This window comes from Athalia rosae, chromosome 1, assembly GCF_917208135.1.
Source record: "Athalia rosae chromosome 1, iyAthRosa1.1, whole genome shotgun sequence".
In the NCBI taxonomy this organism is placed as follows: Eukaryota; Metazoa; Arthropoda; class Insecta; order Hymenoptera; family Athaliidae; genus Athalia; species Athalia rosae.
This window is the reverse complement of record NC_064026.1, coordinates 28691784-28710564: the sequence shown is the minus strand read 5'-3', so window position 1 is coordinate 28710564 and position 18781 is coordinate 28691784. Positions and strand designations below refer to the sequence as shown.

The 18781-nt window shown below is 37.8% G+C and overlaps 1 protein-coding gene across 2 annotated transcripts in view; it reads right to left on the bottom strand.

Moving 5' to 3' along the window:
• Nucleotides 1-18598, bottom strand: part of LOC105683765 (protein C-ets-1) — a 97482-nt gene extending 78884 nt beyond the window's left edge. Inside the window, exons 1-2 of one of the 2 annotated variants that reach the window (XM_012396625.3) lie at nucleotides 18319-18598; nucleotides 10694-10800 (exon numbers count right to left, since the gene is read on the bottom strand). In XM_012396625.3, coding sequence (XP_012252048.1) covers nucleotides 10694-10798 — 105 coding nt within the window. In that variant the 5' untranslated portion in view covers nucleotides 10799-10800; nucleotides 18319-18598. Of the gene's footprint in view, nucleotides 1-10693; nucleotides 10801-10951; nucleotides 11144-18318 lie in introns of those variants that run through there. The other variant, XM_048659632.1, reaches the window with a different exon arrangement.
• Nucleotides 18599-18781: the final 183 nt, after the last annotated feature.

Below are 18781 nucleotides of genomic sequence, written 5' to 3'. Positions count from 1 at the left end.
AGTTTTTTCTTCTTTGAATCTGTTTTTTTTTTTATCTAGAGTTGATATCATCTTCGAGATTATCAAAACCAAAAAACAAAAAAAAAAAAAACAGTAATTTTTTAATCGAATTACGAGCTGATAATTTTTCAACAGTTATATGTATAAATTACCAAAGTTTCCACTTGTATTACAAGAATATGGTCACACGTTATACGATAACGGATTATCTGTATAGGTATATATACAGCTGCGGCGTAGGACTCGGTAAAATTCGAAGCAGTGCGAACCAACAACCAACAATAACTAACAACCGATGTGCATCACAGGTATAACATTCTACGTCCCTTTCGCGATTAGTATCGAGTTTTTCTCTCTGCACATACACGCCTGACAAAGGTATGTATGTTCACGTCCATTAATAACGAATGTTAAATAAATCGGGTAGTCGGAATAGCGGCACAGCGGGGCAAAAAAAAAAAAGGAAAAATGAAAAAAAAGAAAAAAACTACCCTTCCATAAAGTCGAAACGCATGACAGTGCGGCTATAGGGCAAATTATATCGCCTCGACTGTATTGGAGTATGCAGGAGTAGCTGCTGCGGGGGGTCCTACATATTGCTCACGTCGTCGACGCACGTTTCTCTACGTATATCCCTACGTATGTACATATATATATATACGAATAGAAATAAAATATAGGGTGCGTGTCTCACTCTACATATATCCCTTCACCGCACAACCTGCAATCATAATACGATCTTGCACGATTTGATCTGGCACACCACACGAGGTGTCAAATGCCGAGGGCCGCAATTCCGGAGACGAAGGTCTATTTAGGAAAAAAAAAAAGAATGGTAACAACAAGAAAATTAAAAAAAAAAAAAAAAAAAAAGGAAACCAACTGCCATATGTATAAAAAGAATGTTAACTTAAGTGTGATAGATACAAGTTTACAGATATAATTTAACCCTGTAGGTATAGACAGGGCACACGATTTTCTTTTTTGCCCTTAATGGAGTGTACGCGAGGTTACTGTGGACCCGAAGCGTATCTCGATGTTGCTTTCGTGCTGAACGACCGAGAATTTTATAACTGGACGATTTTTTTCGTTACACTTAAACGAGGAATCGAATGATTTGATGTACGTACGAAAACTAATTTTCGATATAGCATGAAATTGGATGGAAATAAAAAGGAAAAAAGGCTTCGAACGGATTAAACAGGGATTGAAAATGCGAAATTGCATAATTTCGTTATCTTTAGTTGTCGACCGTTTTCCCTCTCGCCATCGATTAGCGTTTGATTTAATATCGCGAAGACCGATCGCGAGTCGATGAAGAAAATGACGAATGAAGGGGCGAGTTTAAGTCGACTTGAAAACGCCCGAGCGACGATAATCGCCGACGATTTTCGTGAAATGTGAATTTATTTCTGAATTATTATCGGTATATATAGGTACATACATATTGTACCAGCTCGACGTAAAAATACATACACATATATATTCCTAAATTATGAGGGGGTTAATATATTTATGAATATTTAGTCACGGTTTTCCGATCCCCGTGAAACATAAAAATTATATGTTTCCAAGAGATTAAATGATGATGGATGTATTTCCAGACCATTAATATTATATGGATCTATACATGTTACCATATGTATATTGTACACATAGACACATATATAGATACAAGTCAACGAATGACAGCGAATATTCGGCCAGCTCATGTGTGTAATTTTAACATTTTTATATTCTTCCTATTTTTGTTTTTTAGATTATAGTCCCGAACCAACTATACTTCGGACCGAATCTACAACTAAAAAAATTAGCGAAAGAAAAATAAAAATCTCGCGGCTTACCGTCAAGTTGGTAATTGGATGTATTTGCGACAAATTATACCAGTTTGATACCTACTAGTTCTGTATCGATAATTACCGATGTCTCTTCAATAACATTTCTTCAGACCGAATTCCTCGTTAAATAATAAATGAGATCGTGAATCATGCGTACATATGTTTTCAGTGGATTTCATATATATTCAAAGCATAGTGCGAGTTTTTTCAACCCATACAGACTTAATTAGCGTATGTAATGATCAATTACGACGAGCTGTGTACTCCGTACGATTATCAATTTTTGGAGATCGAACGAGATTTTTTCATTAAATTCATCTACAAATTTCGATTAACTTATTGTAGTAGAATGTCGCACACATTTATTTTTATACAAAATAACAAAAAAGAAAGAAAACCACGTACTACGTCTATATGTTCTACGTATATTACGGGCGTGATCCGAGATGAGTTTTCATGCATCACTCCCACGTAGCGAAGCGTGAATAACAGATGAAATATGCGAGCTTGCAATAAATATAAAATGAACGCGCGGCATTCGATTTTTGAAAAAAAAAAAAAAAAAAAACGTCCACGTTCGTCAATCGTCGCGCGAGATCATCGTCATCGTCATTTACGGGCATGATCGTGAGAGATGGGCTATAAAGTTAGTTTTATTGTACGATTTCCAAAGCGGCATATAAACGTATATTATACAGATATACGTACATATAGGTGTGCGATACATTTCCACCGCACACCCACGCGTGTATACACTTATTTTTCATAATGAAAATTCATAAAGAATCACAAGTGTGTGCGAGTGAATATTACAAATGTTACGTACAGACTAGGAGGGATCAAAGTTCTTCCACTTTACTTCCGTTTCTTGATATTAGTGTAAAAAAATTTTCCTATAAACTTTTGATCGCGTCTCAATTCTCGCGTAACCCACGTTATATTGCGCAATATGCAGTTGTCAATTCATCATGGCAGCTGATGGATTCTCGGTTCAGAAGATTGCAAATATCGACAAAGTAAAGTTCAGAGGTAAACATAGAATATGTGTACAGGCATACACGCGCACACGATGAACATATACACGTATACACGATGCAGTTCAGATAAGACCGCAAAACTGATTACGCTGTCAAGTCTGACGTTTGGACGAGTTATAGATAAATAGTCATATGGGCAGGTAATACAAGTATTTTATTTACGTTGGTTTATCTACTTGTACGTTTCACCGGCAGTGAGAAACATCTCAGAAGCATGAATCTGATATATCATCTGCGAGGCGAAGAAATTACTGACAAAAAATTTGAAAAGAGAATCGATATTTTGTATCTATTATCACAAAATGTGGGTCGTGCGATCGCGATTGAATTTTTTAATAATTATCAAAAGTTTGGAATGGAGGAGCGAAAATGTGATATCTCTTGTGAGAAGTTGTACAAGTATATACAATGTTTTTTTTTAAACGAGAGTACGAATCGAGTAATTACTATGGAATAATTGAGGGGTGAAATTTTGAATTTTAAACAGCTAATTGCCAAGCCGGTTGAATAAATTTCCGAATATTAGGTACACGAAAATTTCTCCACTATACGGTACAAGGAGGCTGCGAAGTGGAGGTAGCCATTTTGTCCTGAATTGAGATTGTACTATTTTTGAATGGAATATACGTACGTATATATATAATACAGCTATATGCAGGTATATAGGCATATATATATACCACAGTTACAGTAATACGCGTTGCAGTCTAAAATATGCTTTAGGTGCAGACTGCAACGATATGCCATACCACGGGTAAAACCCTGCATAATATATATATGTATATATACCCCTGTATACACGATATATATATACATATATATGCGACAATCTACTGCACCAGTAATTAACCAGGAATAGATTTAGCATGTAACTCACTCAGCGAGTTAGCTGTTAGCAAATTACAATGCGACGGTTGGTAGAAATATTGTTAAATATAGAAGACGCTGGCGACGCCAAATTATCGAAATCTTACGAACTCGAGAGATTCATCTCTGATCGCCCACTCTGATAAATTATTAAGCAATATAATTTGAGTTCGCTCAATTGAAAAAAAAATTCATATCGCACCCCCGATAGAAAGGAAATTCGTGGTCGACTATTTTTTTTTTCTTTTTTCTAGATGCAGGTAAAAGATCTTGAACTCTGTGGATTCTGTTGAAGTTTCGAAAATTCGTATGCGATAACAGAAAGGCAAACAAGACGAAAAATCCGAAGATAGAAAAATACGAAAAACTTTGTGAACCGCGGATCAGAAATTTAGAGAGCGTCGAGAAATAATCGATAGAATTAGGTAACTCGTAAAATGCTCCGTGAGAGTATAATGAATTGAAATTGCGAAAAGCGAACAATTAACGTCAACGACGTATCATCGTTGCGTATAAAATCATCGTCACCGTTTAGCTAGACGAAGTATAACGCGAACTATTAGCAGCACCTACAATACAGCGAAGTATAAATTTACCGCTGGTGTAATACGCAGTCTTCGTATGTGGACGACGGTATACGTATATGTTCATGACATTATACAGTGTAGATACGCATCTCTATATTTTGATTGGATAATTGCCCATCATCAATTCGCGGTCGACTATCTCCAATGAATGTTTCATCAGATATGTACGATTATTTTTCCTTTCCTTGTTTTGTTTTTTTTTTTTTTTCGTAGGGAGTTAAAAATTCATTATATTCAGCGCGAAGAGAACTTCGTTCAATCGCGTCTCCTGCAACCCTCAAGGATTCTCTAGCGAATCTGAAAAATTCTCACGAATTTTACCCCAGAGGAGTAACGAAGCAACCGTTCAGGTTCAGTTGGCTTTGGACGCCTTTCAAATTGGATGAGATCATCGGAGACGATGTTCCAAAACTAACGGTCGTTTCATCGGCTTTGAATTTCACAAAAACAATTATATTACCATCTTTTTACACTCTATAAGTAATATCGGAGCACGTCGTACGTACGCGTACGTGTACCGCACGAAATTACGTTGCGTGCCCACCCCTGATTTATACGATCAGAAGACATACTTCCGGGTAAAGTTGAGGTGGGTCACAAAGTGGTAAGTTCCGGTGGCAGCTGTACGGACTAGCCAACCAGGACCGCCGGCTGATACCGATGGCGCACACATTAGGTGGGTGTCTCCTACTGCTTATAACATTACGTGTATGTCATCATAATACGTATGGACACGGAGACTTCAGCCTTGCGAACCTGCAGACGTAACTTACATGATACATAACTTGTAAAATTGCGGTATAAATTACCGTCCACACGTAGCGCGTCCCAGTTCGAAATGAATCCACCGCGATCACGATATACATACGTAGGTATGGGTGTAAGTGATATTTTCACCGAGCTGCGAGAAGAGGTGATCGCGAAGAAGCTTTTCTTTTCGTTTCTTTTCGTTTTTCACTTTTCCGGGACAAAAAAGAGCTAAGCTTCAAACTTATATCCATATGGGTAACAAAGTGCGAAGATCGGCTCGTCAGTGTTACACGTGCAGCATCGATACACCGTGGGTACGATATATTGGTACTATAATTATAAAATGCACACCAGCCCCTCGTTTGAACTGCACCAAGTTATACATGTATGTATACGTGTGGTATAGAGGGACCGATGCAGCGATGCAAAGAGTGCTGTGATTCGACGTAGTCGCTGCAGCTTGTGAGCGAAGAAGAGAAGAAGGATGAAGAAAATACGAGGAGGTGGGTATATGAGGTGGGTTCGGTAAACGTACTCCACATCGTCGGCAGGAACAAAGGGGTTGCTGCAGAGCAGAGAGAACGGAAAGGCTGCAGTCTAGCGCTTCCAAAAATAGCCTGTCATATATATCTCTAAGTTTCAAGCTTCTTTTTCATCTTTTTTATTCACTCCTTTTTTATTTTCTGTTTTGTTTGTTTTTTTTTTTTTTTTTTTTTTTTTTTTTAAACTCTCCTTGCAAACCCTCGGTATAAAGTAGAGTTTCGGCAGCAGTTCTCCGCTACCCCAGCACTTCGAAATCCATTCACCCGATCTTTGGTCATTTTTCAGATTTTCTTCGCGTTCTTCATCCGATCGGAATTGCGTCTACAATTTTTTTTCCAACCACCTTCCGCACTCCTCGGTAATAAGAAATAATTCAACTGCATCGCTTTTACACTTTCGAAATTTTTTCCCTCCCTTTTCCTCTGGCCTTGATGCACTTTTTTCTTAAAAAAAAAAAAAAAAAAAAAGTGCATCGATGACCATGAGACCGTTTCAAAGTGTTTTTTCGTTTCTCTTTTCTTCCTATTGGCTGACACTCGGTAACCGACGAGTAAAACGTGAGAGGCCAAGGAGAGAAGAAAAAAAGGAAGAAACGGAATAAAAATAAGTAAATGAAAGACAAACCTCCTGCAAAGGGGGTGTCGTTCACAGTAGCCTGCGGAGCTCTCGCTACCGAAGAAAGCTACTTCCGTTCATGCCCGTGCCTCGGATTTTTTTTTTTCTCTTTTTCTCCCTCTCTCTCTCTTTATTTCAACACGCACAAACGCAACACGTATGTACGCGTTCATTCATGCATCCTGCACATTCATATATATGTATACAACAAAACTGAGATATATTATTATTATAGGTATGCTGCAGTCAGCGTGCATTTACGACTGCTGCTGCAACACAACGGTGAACTTTGACCTCTGGAGATGCGTTAGTCTTCCTTTTTCTTCTTCTTCTTCTTTTGAGCCATAAAAATTTGTCTCGCAATAACTTCACTGCATACGTTATAGCGTTAAATTCAATAAATTGCCAACTGCAGCAGAAATAGAAACGAATGAGAAACTGCACGATATTCCTTTCTTTCCATTTGTGTGGGGGGGGGTTGCGACCGAGTGGAAAATGATTTACATGAACGAAAAAATAAGTCTGTTCTTCAGTAGTGAGATTTTAGAAAAACTATACACAGGTGGCGGATCGGACGAGCGTTGTAGATTGTATATTGAAGCGGAGCTTTCAAAGTCGCGGGTTTCTATGTATAATATACCTATATAGTTTGAATAAGCAAGGAGGGAACGATAAAGATCTCGGGCTATTTCTAGACTCTGCGGAAAATTCCGATTTTGGTCCGTCGTATACGGTACGTGTATACGTATGTATGTAAAAAATTCACCATAAAATTCTCTAGTAGTTTACGATACGTGACCAACAAAAAGGAACGGAATAGACAAGAGGTTCGACGATAGCAACACGAAACCGCGATGACATGCGTAGACAAGGAAAAAAAAATTAAAAGCATTTGAAAGAAGAAAGAGCTAGACCAAGATTAATCGATGATTAATGACCAAATCAGCCGATTTTTAAATATTCGAATTCCAGAGTAAAGAATTTTTCGCGCTGACATAGGTTCGTCGCTTCAAAAAGTGAAAAATCAAGGATTTCTCGATGGAAAAAATTCGTAGCTCAATTTACTTAACGGATTCGTATTCCCGAGGTCAAAATATATCAGAAGAGCGTCCTATAACGATCGATTTTTGAAATACTTCATTTTTGGACCAAATATCGAAAAAATTCAAAAGGGTACCCCTTGAAATTTTGTCGATTTTGGGCGAAAAAAAAATATTTTTTTTTATATGATATTCTTATGTATTTTGGTATCAGGAATCCGAATTCACAAGTTAAATTGATCTATCTGCAAAAATGACCGAGTTATCCCCATTTTTTCGCGATTTTTGGCATAAATTTGAGGATATCTCGAAGGGAAAAAATCGTAGCTCAAATTGGACGACGGATTCGTGTTCCTGAGGTCAAATTACATGAGAAAAGTGCCATACGATCAATTTTAAAAAATAAAAATTTTTGGCCAAAATTTGAGATTTTTCCAAGGGGTACCCCTTACGATTTTTTCAAATTTTGGCCAAAATTTTTTATTTTTTAAAATTGATCGTATGGCACTTTTCTTATGTATTTTGACCTCAGGAACACGAATCCGTTGTCCAAATTGAGCTACGATTTTTTCCCTTCAAGATATCTCAATTTTTATGGTAAAAAATGCGAAAAAATGGGGATAACTCGGTCATTTTTCAAAATAGATCAATTTTTCTTTTGGATTCGGATTCCTGAGCTCAAATTACATTAAGATAGACTAAAAAATCAATTTTTTATTTCTGACCCCAAAAAGCTGAAAATTGGCGATAACTCGGTTAATTTTAGAGATAGATCAATTTTTCTTTCAGATTCGGATTCCTGAGATCAAAATACGTAAGAAAAGTGTCCTACGATCGATTTTTAAAATACTTAATTTTTTGAGTTTTTTCGATTTTGGGGTCAAAAATCAACATTTTTTTTTCTTGGGTTCCGTTTGCTATTCTTATGTATTTTGATCTCTGGAATCTGAATTCACAGGTTAAATTTATTTATCTACAAAATTGATCGAGTTATCGCCAAATTATCTCGCACGCGTGCAATGCTAGTATATTATTGAAATTCTGATGGAGAACAAGGCGTTTTGCAGCATAAGATTCTCTATCAAGCTCTTCTGGCGAACAGGCAAGAAGGAAGAGGAGGAGAGAAAAAGAGAGGATGTGGAAAAGAGTGAGAAAGGTGTCAGCTGTTACTGTTAGAACCGTGGGAGCCTGGAGCAAAGGTTTGGTTCGGGAAAGTCGAGGGATCACCATGGCGATCTGTCTTTCGTCTTCGGTTTTCGGTCGATTTTCTGGCCGACCCGAAAGCTATACTTTGACCCGTACGGTAATGTACGGTATACGTCGTGACGCGTAGCCGCTGCAGGTCACCGCTTCAAATGGCAAGACATCGTCAAACGGTGCAGGTCTTCGGTTTTCCATACCTATAGCCCATCGACTATACCTATACCATTTAACTATTATAGATGTGTATCTACGAATCTCGCCACCTTCCACAGTAAAAGTGAACAGTTCGCTTGACGGGGGGAAAACTTTCAACTTTGGTAAATCCGGCCCACCCCCGCGCAACGCACTGCGAACTGATTTCGGGACTGTAACCAAGTTGGGATTAAAAGCCCCGAAAGCTAAAGTAATTTACGTAATTATACGGGTACGCGCAGTATGCCCACTCCCGTAATGCCTTTTAGGTAATCTTAATCTCTACCATTCAGAATTTTTACTGTGCGCCGTATACTGAATGGTATTCGTCGTACACCTATACCTGATATTCTTACTAATGAGATTTTACCGAGAATTATATCTGTGAGCCCTTTGAAAAGTTTTGGAAATTCTAAGGAATTAGCCTAACGAGGGTGAACAACACAATTTACTTTCGACAAAGATTTTTTAACAAGATGTATATAATGTATATTATAGTTATCACTTTTTTAAAAAGGGCATTATAGAATCTCGATTTTCCATCATTATACTTTTCCAAAAGCGGTGGTTATTCTTCGTTCCATACCCTATACCCAAAATAGGGGAAGGGTTTAGAGGAAAAAAAAGTAGATCAGATACCACGCGAAGGTATAACGTAGTGTCTCCTCTCCTACAATAAGTACAGGATGGCCGAGGACAATTTTAGTGAACACCACGCGGATGTCGTTTTCCGGAAAGTCTGACATCCCTTTCCGGTTCGTAATATACCTAATCTATATAGTCAATCTTACTTACAATTAGCTACAGAGTGTGCAGAGCTTGGAGGGGCACACGAAATATTCAAAAACACTGCAGGTATCTACCCCATTTGGGTATAGGCGATGTGGTAAATTTATCATACTTATGATTGGGTAGCCTGTGCCACACAAGCTGCAATACGTACATGAAAAAAATAGATCTCAAATTTGAGAAAATTCTGATGAAATATAATCGAGCGAAATAATTGTTGTTGCAACTATTGTGCAATCGTAGGAAATCGTGTGGCGAAAAAAAAAAAAGAGAAAGAAAGGAATAATTACTGTAATTGTGAAATCGAGATTATCGCATGTCTGACGGTCACGCGTTCCTTTATTATCTAATCAAACAGATCATATCTTCTATGGTTGGGTATATGTTCCCCCGATGTACCTGCGGACGTCAACATTTACAATGAATATTCAAAGTCATTATTGGCTGCAAAACAAGCGATCAACTCGAATTTTTGCACTCCATAAATTTACGTCTCGCAGTTACATTTCCCAAGAATATGATTCGATTTTCGTAGAGAAAATTATCGCTGCTATTCCGTTCTTTTCAATTGAAGTTTCGCCGATCTGAACATGAAAAAGTAAAAACTAAAATTCTATACCCCCAAGAATATCGTCGTATATCGTCTGCGCATTTTCACCGCGAATAATGAATTTGTAGAACTAAAGTACGTAAAAGGCAGAAATTCAAAACCCCGCGAGTATACGGCGCATGATATACACGACTAATAAAAAAACAAATATGTCCTGCAAAAGCGTAACTAGAATAATGTCAAGTTACTCGTATAAGATAGTTGTATCTTTCTTTTGATTTGTTTTATTTCAAATTTTTTCCTCTCTTTTTCTATCTTTCTTTTTCAATGTCTTTTGCCCTCCGAGTAAATATAATACGTGTGTTATATGTATGTCGATTATGCGTAGCACGCGTTTATCTTTACTGCTACGTAAACGAACCTCTACATACCGATTTATACGTACACATAGGTACATAACGTTATAATGTAACCTGAAGCATTAAAATACAAGAACGAAATATTTCTTACTTCAAACAATTGTTAATAACGTTAAAATATGCAAAACGCAGGACACCCGTTAATTCGGTCTGTCGGGATAACGATAAGCTAAACAAAAAAAAAAAAATGAAAAAAAAAAAAGGAAAAGTATAGTTTCACAACATCGCGGTGGTGATGATAATGCATGATGTGCGATTTTTACCTTGATGGATCGATGATCGATGGGGTAGCCTTTCCTGATTCCCGGAGTTTCCTCGTAAAAATCTTGTTCCTCGTCCCCGTAATCGTACAGGGATTCGATATCCATTGCTGTTAATTAAACAAACAAACAAAAAAAAATCAAACAGATTGATCATTGGATATATTAATAATGAAAATTGTATCAATATTTCGAGTTATTGTCACGAATATTTTTTTGAAAAAATCCACCCTCTTTAATTTTTCCAGCAATTTTTCTTACGATAGCCCCTGGTTCAAAACACTTTTGTGATATTTTTAAATTTTTTCATCCAGGCGTTTTTGAGTTTTGAATTTTCGAAAACTTTTTGTTTGCTTGAGAAATTCTCCAAAATACTCTAGGGTGACTTATTTTGGTTTTTCGATAGGCCGTTGAATACCCCGCACATATTCATCGAATGCGTCGCTGTTCGATCAGCTAATTCGTCCGATTTCAATTCCCCCTAATCTCAGGATTCGCATGTCCGTCTGGCTGTTGACAACAAATAAAAATCTTCTGATTTCACCGATACGTTTTATCGTCATCGACGACACTATAGTATAGCTCGTGACTCGTTCAAATCCCGAAAAAAAGTGATAACTGTACGTTAAACACAAGGCCAACTGACTTCGTAGTAGATTAATATCATTTCGTATCATTACGTTGTATGTTTGCCGTAACATACCTATATAGGTTGGTATTTTCTCATCATTTCAACGGTCAAGTTCGCACCTTTTATCAGCTTTCTAATAATTGTATCAACCTACAGATGCGGCCATGAAAACGTAACCAACAAAAACAAGGAAATAAACGAAATCGGTATAATTACGATTGATACAAAATGTGATGCAGAAAAAAGATTCCTACGAAATTTCGAGTTTGATTTTTAATTTTTTTTTGTGTCGATACGTCCTTCTGGCACATGGCTCCGCGTGAATTCATGAAATTTAAGCTTCAGATACTGACAGAAGGGCGTACCAGTGCAAAGAAAAAAAGACATATTCCATCTAAACTTACAACCGTATCGAAAAAGGACCATTGTAATTATACACCATTATAATACGTCCACCTATATTTATTCATACTCGTGTATATGCGACTCATGTACCCACTGTTGATACATACATGCTTAAAAGATAAAAATAATCATCCTACGCACCGCTATATCTATACCATATAAAAGCATTTCACATTTCATTCATTTTTATTCAGATTTTCGTTCATTCATTCGTTCGTTCATTCATATAATTTTGTTATCTTTCACATTATATTTGTGTATCTCCAGCGCAGAGCAGCAACACGTGCAGTACGTATTACGCTGAATAAAAAAACTTGATGAAAAAGCAAGTACCTATAGCTGTATATGGGTAATGCCGTGTGAATTCGACCACTTTTGAACCCGATCCCTTTTGATTGTGCTGGAATTTTTTAATTTTTTCTGAGTGGTCGACTTCACGCGTGGAATTACCCTCGGAATTACCCATATGTGGATATCATAAATCTGGTATAATATTCCGGAAGGTGGGACTGCAATTCCCGTGCGATAAAAATTGTATAAGATAGAAAGTATTCGTAGAATTAAAAATGATAAAATCGAGAAAGAGAGCTGCAGAATTACCAGGAATTTGCATATGACTGGATACAACCGCAGCGTGGGTTCACGGATAGGTTGCTGATGGAGATTCGCCGCGGCGAATCTTCATGTATAATCGCAATCTCATTTTTCCATTGGTGCTACAATAATATAATATACCTACTCGTTCTCGGAATCATTTGACAATCACAGGGAATTAAAAGTGGACAGAAAAAATAAAGAAATAAGTAAATTATCAAATGCACGATACGTAAAATAAATGAATACGAGATTTGTTTGTTACTGCAACGCAAAAAGACGACTGTTCAGTAAACCGTTTATTGGAATAATGAGATCCTTACGGACCTCAATAGGGATCATAATTTTGGCTTACGAGAGGCGGTGAACCTTGCGTAATAATAAGGGCAAACCAACCACCCAGAACAAGAGACTCTCATTGACTCGAGAAACGGGCAGTCGCAGGTGCCCTTTTGCCCGAGGGGGAGAAAAAAGGAGAGAAGCTCCCCTGTACACCGTCCGCGGAAAAGTATTGTAGAAGAAAAAAGGACGGGGAACGTGGCTTGAATTATTTTTTTTTTTTTCCAATTCACCTGCGGTCCAATGTCGCAAATTTTCGACATTGATAAAAAGAACTGATTAACAATCTGTAATGAATTTCGTTCATTTTTTTTTGTTGTTTTCATTTAAAATTTCGGCGCGCACGAACTCAACCAACGGATGTCAACGGATTTTTTGTGAATGATTTAACAGGACCGCGGGTACCTACTCGAAATTGTGTGTCCCTCAGGAGCAATGAAGAAAAAAAAAACCAAAAAAAAAAAAAAAAAAAGAACCGGTGAGTGTGTGAAGAAAAAGAGAGAAGATCCGTCGATGCTAACAGGTGCATCTTATAAGGTTTTCATGCGCACGCAGAGGTGCGGGCGGCTCGAACTTTTCTCAAACAAAAGTTAAAGGGGCCCCAAAAGCGGCAGAAGCAACAGCGGGGTGGAAGGACTGTACGAAGACTACTCTTCGTAGCTACGGTCGAGAATTGAAGATCAAGTTACCCGGCGCCCCTTCAACATTCAGGCGTGTTCGGTTCCCTGAGACCCCCTAAACTCCTCGCCTTTCCTTTCCTTTCCTTTCCCTTCCCTTCCCTTCTCTTCTCTGCCCTTCTCTCCTGTTCGGTTCTCCTCTTTTAGCGTCCTTCCATATTTCCATCCTTATATTACTCCGGCGTTGCTGCTGCCTTCGCAGGGGCCCTGGGGGACAAACTACAACGACAGATGGTAGATGATACTCTCGCCGCAGAGCCGGTAGCGAGACTTTTGAGAAAAATCTCTCACGACGAGAGGAACGAATGAGGTAAAGAACGAAGAAGAACGGCGAAGCCCGACAAAATACTCCTTCTCTCTCCAAACCCTCGTAGGCTACAAACTACTCCCCCGCACTGACGTACCCCAAAAAACTCACGGCCCGACGAGCACATAGCGAACCCCCTTCTTCTCGAGAAGATTCCGGCTATAATATTAACTTACGCGTCCGCAACGGAAAATCGAACTGACCAACGTCGTACAGGGATGCGGATGTGAAAAAAATTATGACCATGTAAAGTGGAAGATATTTCGTCGGAAATTATGTAGGTATCGCGACGAATGGAATGATTTTTCTCTCGTCCGCCAATCGGCAAATTGATTGAAAAAATAGTCGAATAAAAAATCACCCTAGAATATAGATAGAAATAATAATGTGCAGGCAGTCAGGCAGGTAATGCAATACAACGGTTAAGGTACATAAAAATCGAGCAAATTACATTAAACATAATATCATACGTACGCGCGTATGTCATTAACATTACACTTAGATATATCTAAAAATGTTCTATTCCACTTATGGAGGGTATTTACTTTTCGCATTGTATTAAAACTGATTGCGAGACTTTGATCTTTACGCTTAAGGGGGATAAGGAGAAAAAGAAAAAGAACAGAAAAAAATGTTTTTTGTTCTCGCCAATTAAAATTATAAATGGCGAGGGTAACCGCAATCGTAATAGCTGTATATCGTGTACTCGCGCAATATCGTCGCCTCGTAATAATCTTATTCTCCCAACAGCATCTGGTAATATATCAAAAGTGGCTGATACATACATGTAGGTATGTATACGTCGATTCATCGAGGTACATAAAACCTATGTACATCCTTTACATACCTATCCACGCCACGCGTACTATACTTTTCATACTATATAATATACCCACATCGTTTCATTCATTGGAAGAAGGCAACGAACAAAACATTATCCAACAGCTAAATTACGCTATCAGAATCCGCATCGCATCGATAAACGGATAAGATAATTTTCAACAGACATAATAGCACACGCGTAAACGTACAAACGAATAGAAATAACCTAATTTAAATGAATTGCGACGAATTTTCAAATTTTCAATCAACGAAAAACGAAAACCATAAAGGAAGATGAGACACAAGCAATGAGTAGTTTATTGCATGACAACAAAAAAATCGAACAAAAAAGCAAAAGTAAAAAATGTAACGCAGATATTACAATATAACCTGCTGGAATTGATAGAGGGGAAGACATATTATACTATATGGTGTACTTTGCCATCAGGTTGGTTTTATCTACAAAAGCAGCTGCTTTTTTTCCTCTCTTTGCTTTCATTCTTCTATGAAGCGACCACTCACCCTACGTATATAGCATGCACGCTGCATCACCACGTCGGTCGTTTATATTGTTTACCAAACACGACTTGTAAATAAAAGGCAGTTTATCTACCTGTCTTATATACCTGAGTCTGACAGCTCAACCCCTAGACGATGACGACGACGACGACCGCAAACCCCTCTTTACAACGGCGTGACAAGATTTTTTAAATATGGTATAATACGTATATGCGTATTATACGTAAGAAAACGAAAACCGTGAACATGTGAGCGAGATATCCCGTTTTGTTTTTTTATTTATTTTTTTTTTCGTCGAGAAAACTCCACGTCACGTTCCAGAGTCTATGCAGGTATTCATTTCATTTCTATAAATCTCGTAGGAGATACGTTTTTCTTCAGATTTTTCTTACACATCATTCTCCGGACTCTGTGCCAAAATCTCTACTGCTATAGGTATACATATCACGCTAGTTACAGTACATACATATCTATCGTTAAGTAACATGTGATATACTCATACATAAGCGTGAAAAATTTGCTTGACAAGCTATTACAATAAACCCTGATCAACCGACGTACGTACGTATATTACGCGAGTTTCTGAGATCTGGATAAATAAATTTTGATTACTATTTTCTTTTTATATTTTCTTCTTCCATGTACGTACGTTATATCACTTATTTATATTTCATTGTTTTGTCTCAATTATAATTATTGTCGTTGCTATCATTATTTTAAATTGAAAGCTCGAATCATTCTAAGAAAGGTATACATATAATAAATAACGACGACGAGACTAAGGGAGTTCATGGTTATATACGTATATTGTACTCCTAAGTTCGACACACCGTAATTGAATCTGAATTCGAGGTATCATTTTCATTCAAGTATATATATAATTGAAAAATAAAAAAAATTACGTATATCAATAGGTTGGAGATCGGATGAACCATGAACATAATAAATACGTATATAGGTATGTACGAATTCATGGTGTATGAATGAATGAATAATAGAATACGAGAAATCGCGATAGCTTTGCTAAATTATACAGCTATGAAAGAAATAAAACTGAACAGAATAGCAATAATGTTCATATGTATATTACGTTACAAAAACCAAAAGAAACAAACACGTCTACATATTTCTATTTCACAGATAGCTTAGCTATTTTGGCTAGACCGTTGAAATGACGATCAGCAGTTTACGAAAACTCGACAATATTATTAGAATAGATAAAAAAAAAAGAAACATGGAAAAAGAGAATGCTCTATGCCAAAATAAAATTTTACTTCTCCGTTTCGACGGGACATACTCTTTGCACGTAGCCTAACAATGATTTACGTGATAGAAGAATTTCAGAAATACGAGATAGCACGAGGGGTAGATCAACGTAATATGCGAAGAGATTCGAGACGCGAGATTTATCTCAAGCAAGGAGAGGGAGAGTAGAGTTGGAAGAGTTGTTGCAGGGGAAGCAAGGGTACATCGGATGGGGGTAGACCGAACTTTAGAGCGTAAGTTCGGTGCTGTTGAAACATATTTTTCGAGTGTCGGATGCATTGTTTCACGTCTTTTAAAAGGGATCTGGCAATTTAATATCTTGTGAAGCGGGCTTCGCCACAGATGCGGGCAGCCGTTGCCTGCACGGAAATTACAGAAAATATACCCGTGAGCCACGCGAGGCAAAAAGCACTGTGTAGCGTGCACCATAACGTACCGAATGACACCGCGTCATGAGTGTACGTAAAATTATTGTCGATCATCGGAATCATGGCTTATTTTTTTATTCCTAGAGCTTCCATCTCTGAGAAAGAAGATAGATGAAATGCGGCAGAGTTGTTTATCGAAAACGTATTTGGTTTTATCGTTACGTTCTTACTGATGCACCGAGCTCGATTATGACTTTGCAAGTATCTTTTTCTTCTTCTGTCCCTTTTTCTCATCCCTCTTCTTTCTCTCAATCAATCTGTCTATCTCTCCCTGTTCATTCTCTCTCTCTCGCTCTCATTCTCCTCCTCTTTACTCATGTTTTCTCCTCTCTTTTCGTTCTTCTGTCTATTCAGAGTAACCTCAGCGACGTTGCCACGTTCAGAAACGAAGGAAACTTGCAAAAAAGATCCTCCCTGCAACCGTGACGGGACCGTTTTCCCTTATGTTACTTTTTTCCCTTCCAATCAAATTCAACCGCATGGCCTGTATGCAATTTCTTCACTTCTTGGTACGGGTTCTGATACCGAATTCCAACACTCTGGTCCCCGATGTTAAATTACTATACAGAAGTTGCTGCTATAACCATATTTGATTCCCACGCATAACTCTGCGGGCTATCGCCGTGCCCAAAACTCTTTTCTATATATTTTTCGATACCTGTGATACATCGATACCCCGTTAATATATTTATTGAAATCTTTAGACCTCAGGCGAATATTCGTCCTTTCATTCAATGGAGAATTCGAGTCAAAATATAGCGGGCGATAATCATTTTAGGCGATTTTAGGATCCTTTGACGAGATGCTAAGAGGGAATAATTGTTAGATTTTGGATCATTATCGGACAACTCTCTGTTTGAACGATTTATCGTCTGTGGACAACCGCTTCGGTATACATTACATCGAGAATTGAAATAGGGGGACCGCGAAATTGTTACGTAATCGAAGTAGACGAAGTACACCCAATGTCATTGTCAGGTATAGATAAATGGATACATGCGTATATCTCTACGCTGTATACATTGGCAGACTACACACGTGCAATTGAGCAAACCGCGCTCTCATTGAACAGTCCGTTATATTGTTTGGGAGCTAAGTTCAAAATAGCCTTCTAAGAAAATAAACAAAGATGATCAAACTCCGGTTACGCGGTATTCTCGGTTAGTTTTTCGAGTTGAAAATGAATTGGAGAAATCAACGAGGGGGTGGTAAAATATAATAAAAGCTAAACAGACGCATATGCGTGTTTGAAATACATATAACAAAAATAGTCTTTATTAACTAACAGAAATGAAAGTAACAGTCGTACAGACTGCTCTCAAATTTTAGTGACTCGATCGTCGTGTTTGGTTCAAAAATAAACTAAGCGGTATTGTCTGTCTCATCTCAAGTGCAATGATCGATATCGATTATTCTGAACCAAATAAGTCAGTTTATCTCGGATCTGGGTATATTTATCTGGCAACGGACTGGAATATTATTATACGTTAGTATGAAATGACACACGATACAAATATTTTAGATGCTGCACAACGCGACGATATTGCCAACGAATTTTTATTAATATTCCAGCTTCGGTTTGAGAGTTCATTTTAGTGAGATTTCTAAAATATAAGTAGGTGTATAGAGTTATGAGATACCTGTAGCTTCAATCGGTGTATGTCACGAGGCGAAAAGATTTGTAAACAACAGAACAAACACGAAAAAACACGCACAGAAATAATAACCGTTATTATACACATAAAACAAAATTATATCACGTGTAAAAAAAACTATGGCACGGAGCGCACGCACATCGACAGCTCACTACGCGTTCCACCGTACACAATACAGATTACAGATTAAATATTATGGCTGCGTCTCGACGTTCATGAATGAAACTAAAAACGGATAGTCTACTACATGGAGAACACTCAGCGACACTCGTTGGTCGAGTGTACCAACCGAAGCGATCTCCATTGGCGGATTCTCTCGGAACTGTTCGAATCATTCTGTCCTTCTTTTGTCACAAACTCAGCTACCTCATTGGTCCGATATTTCGTACTGACGTATTTAAATCAACCACGTATTCAAAGAGATGATGTAGTCATCATAATTTATAAG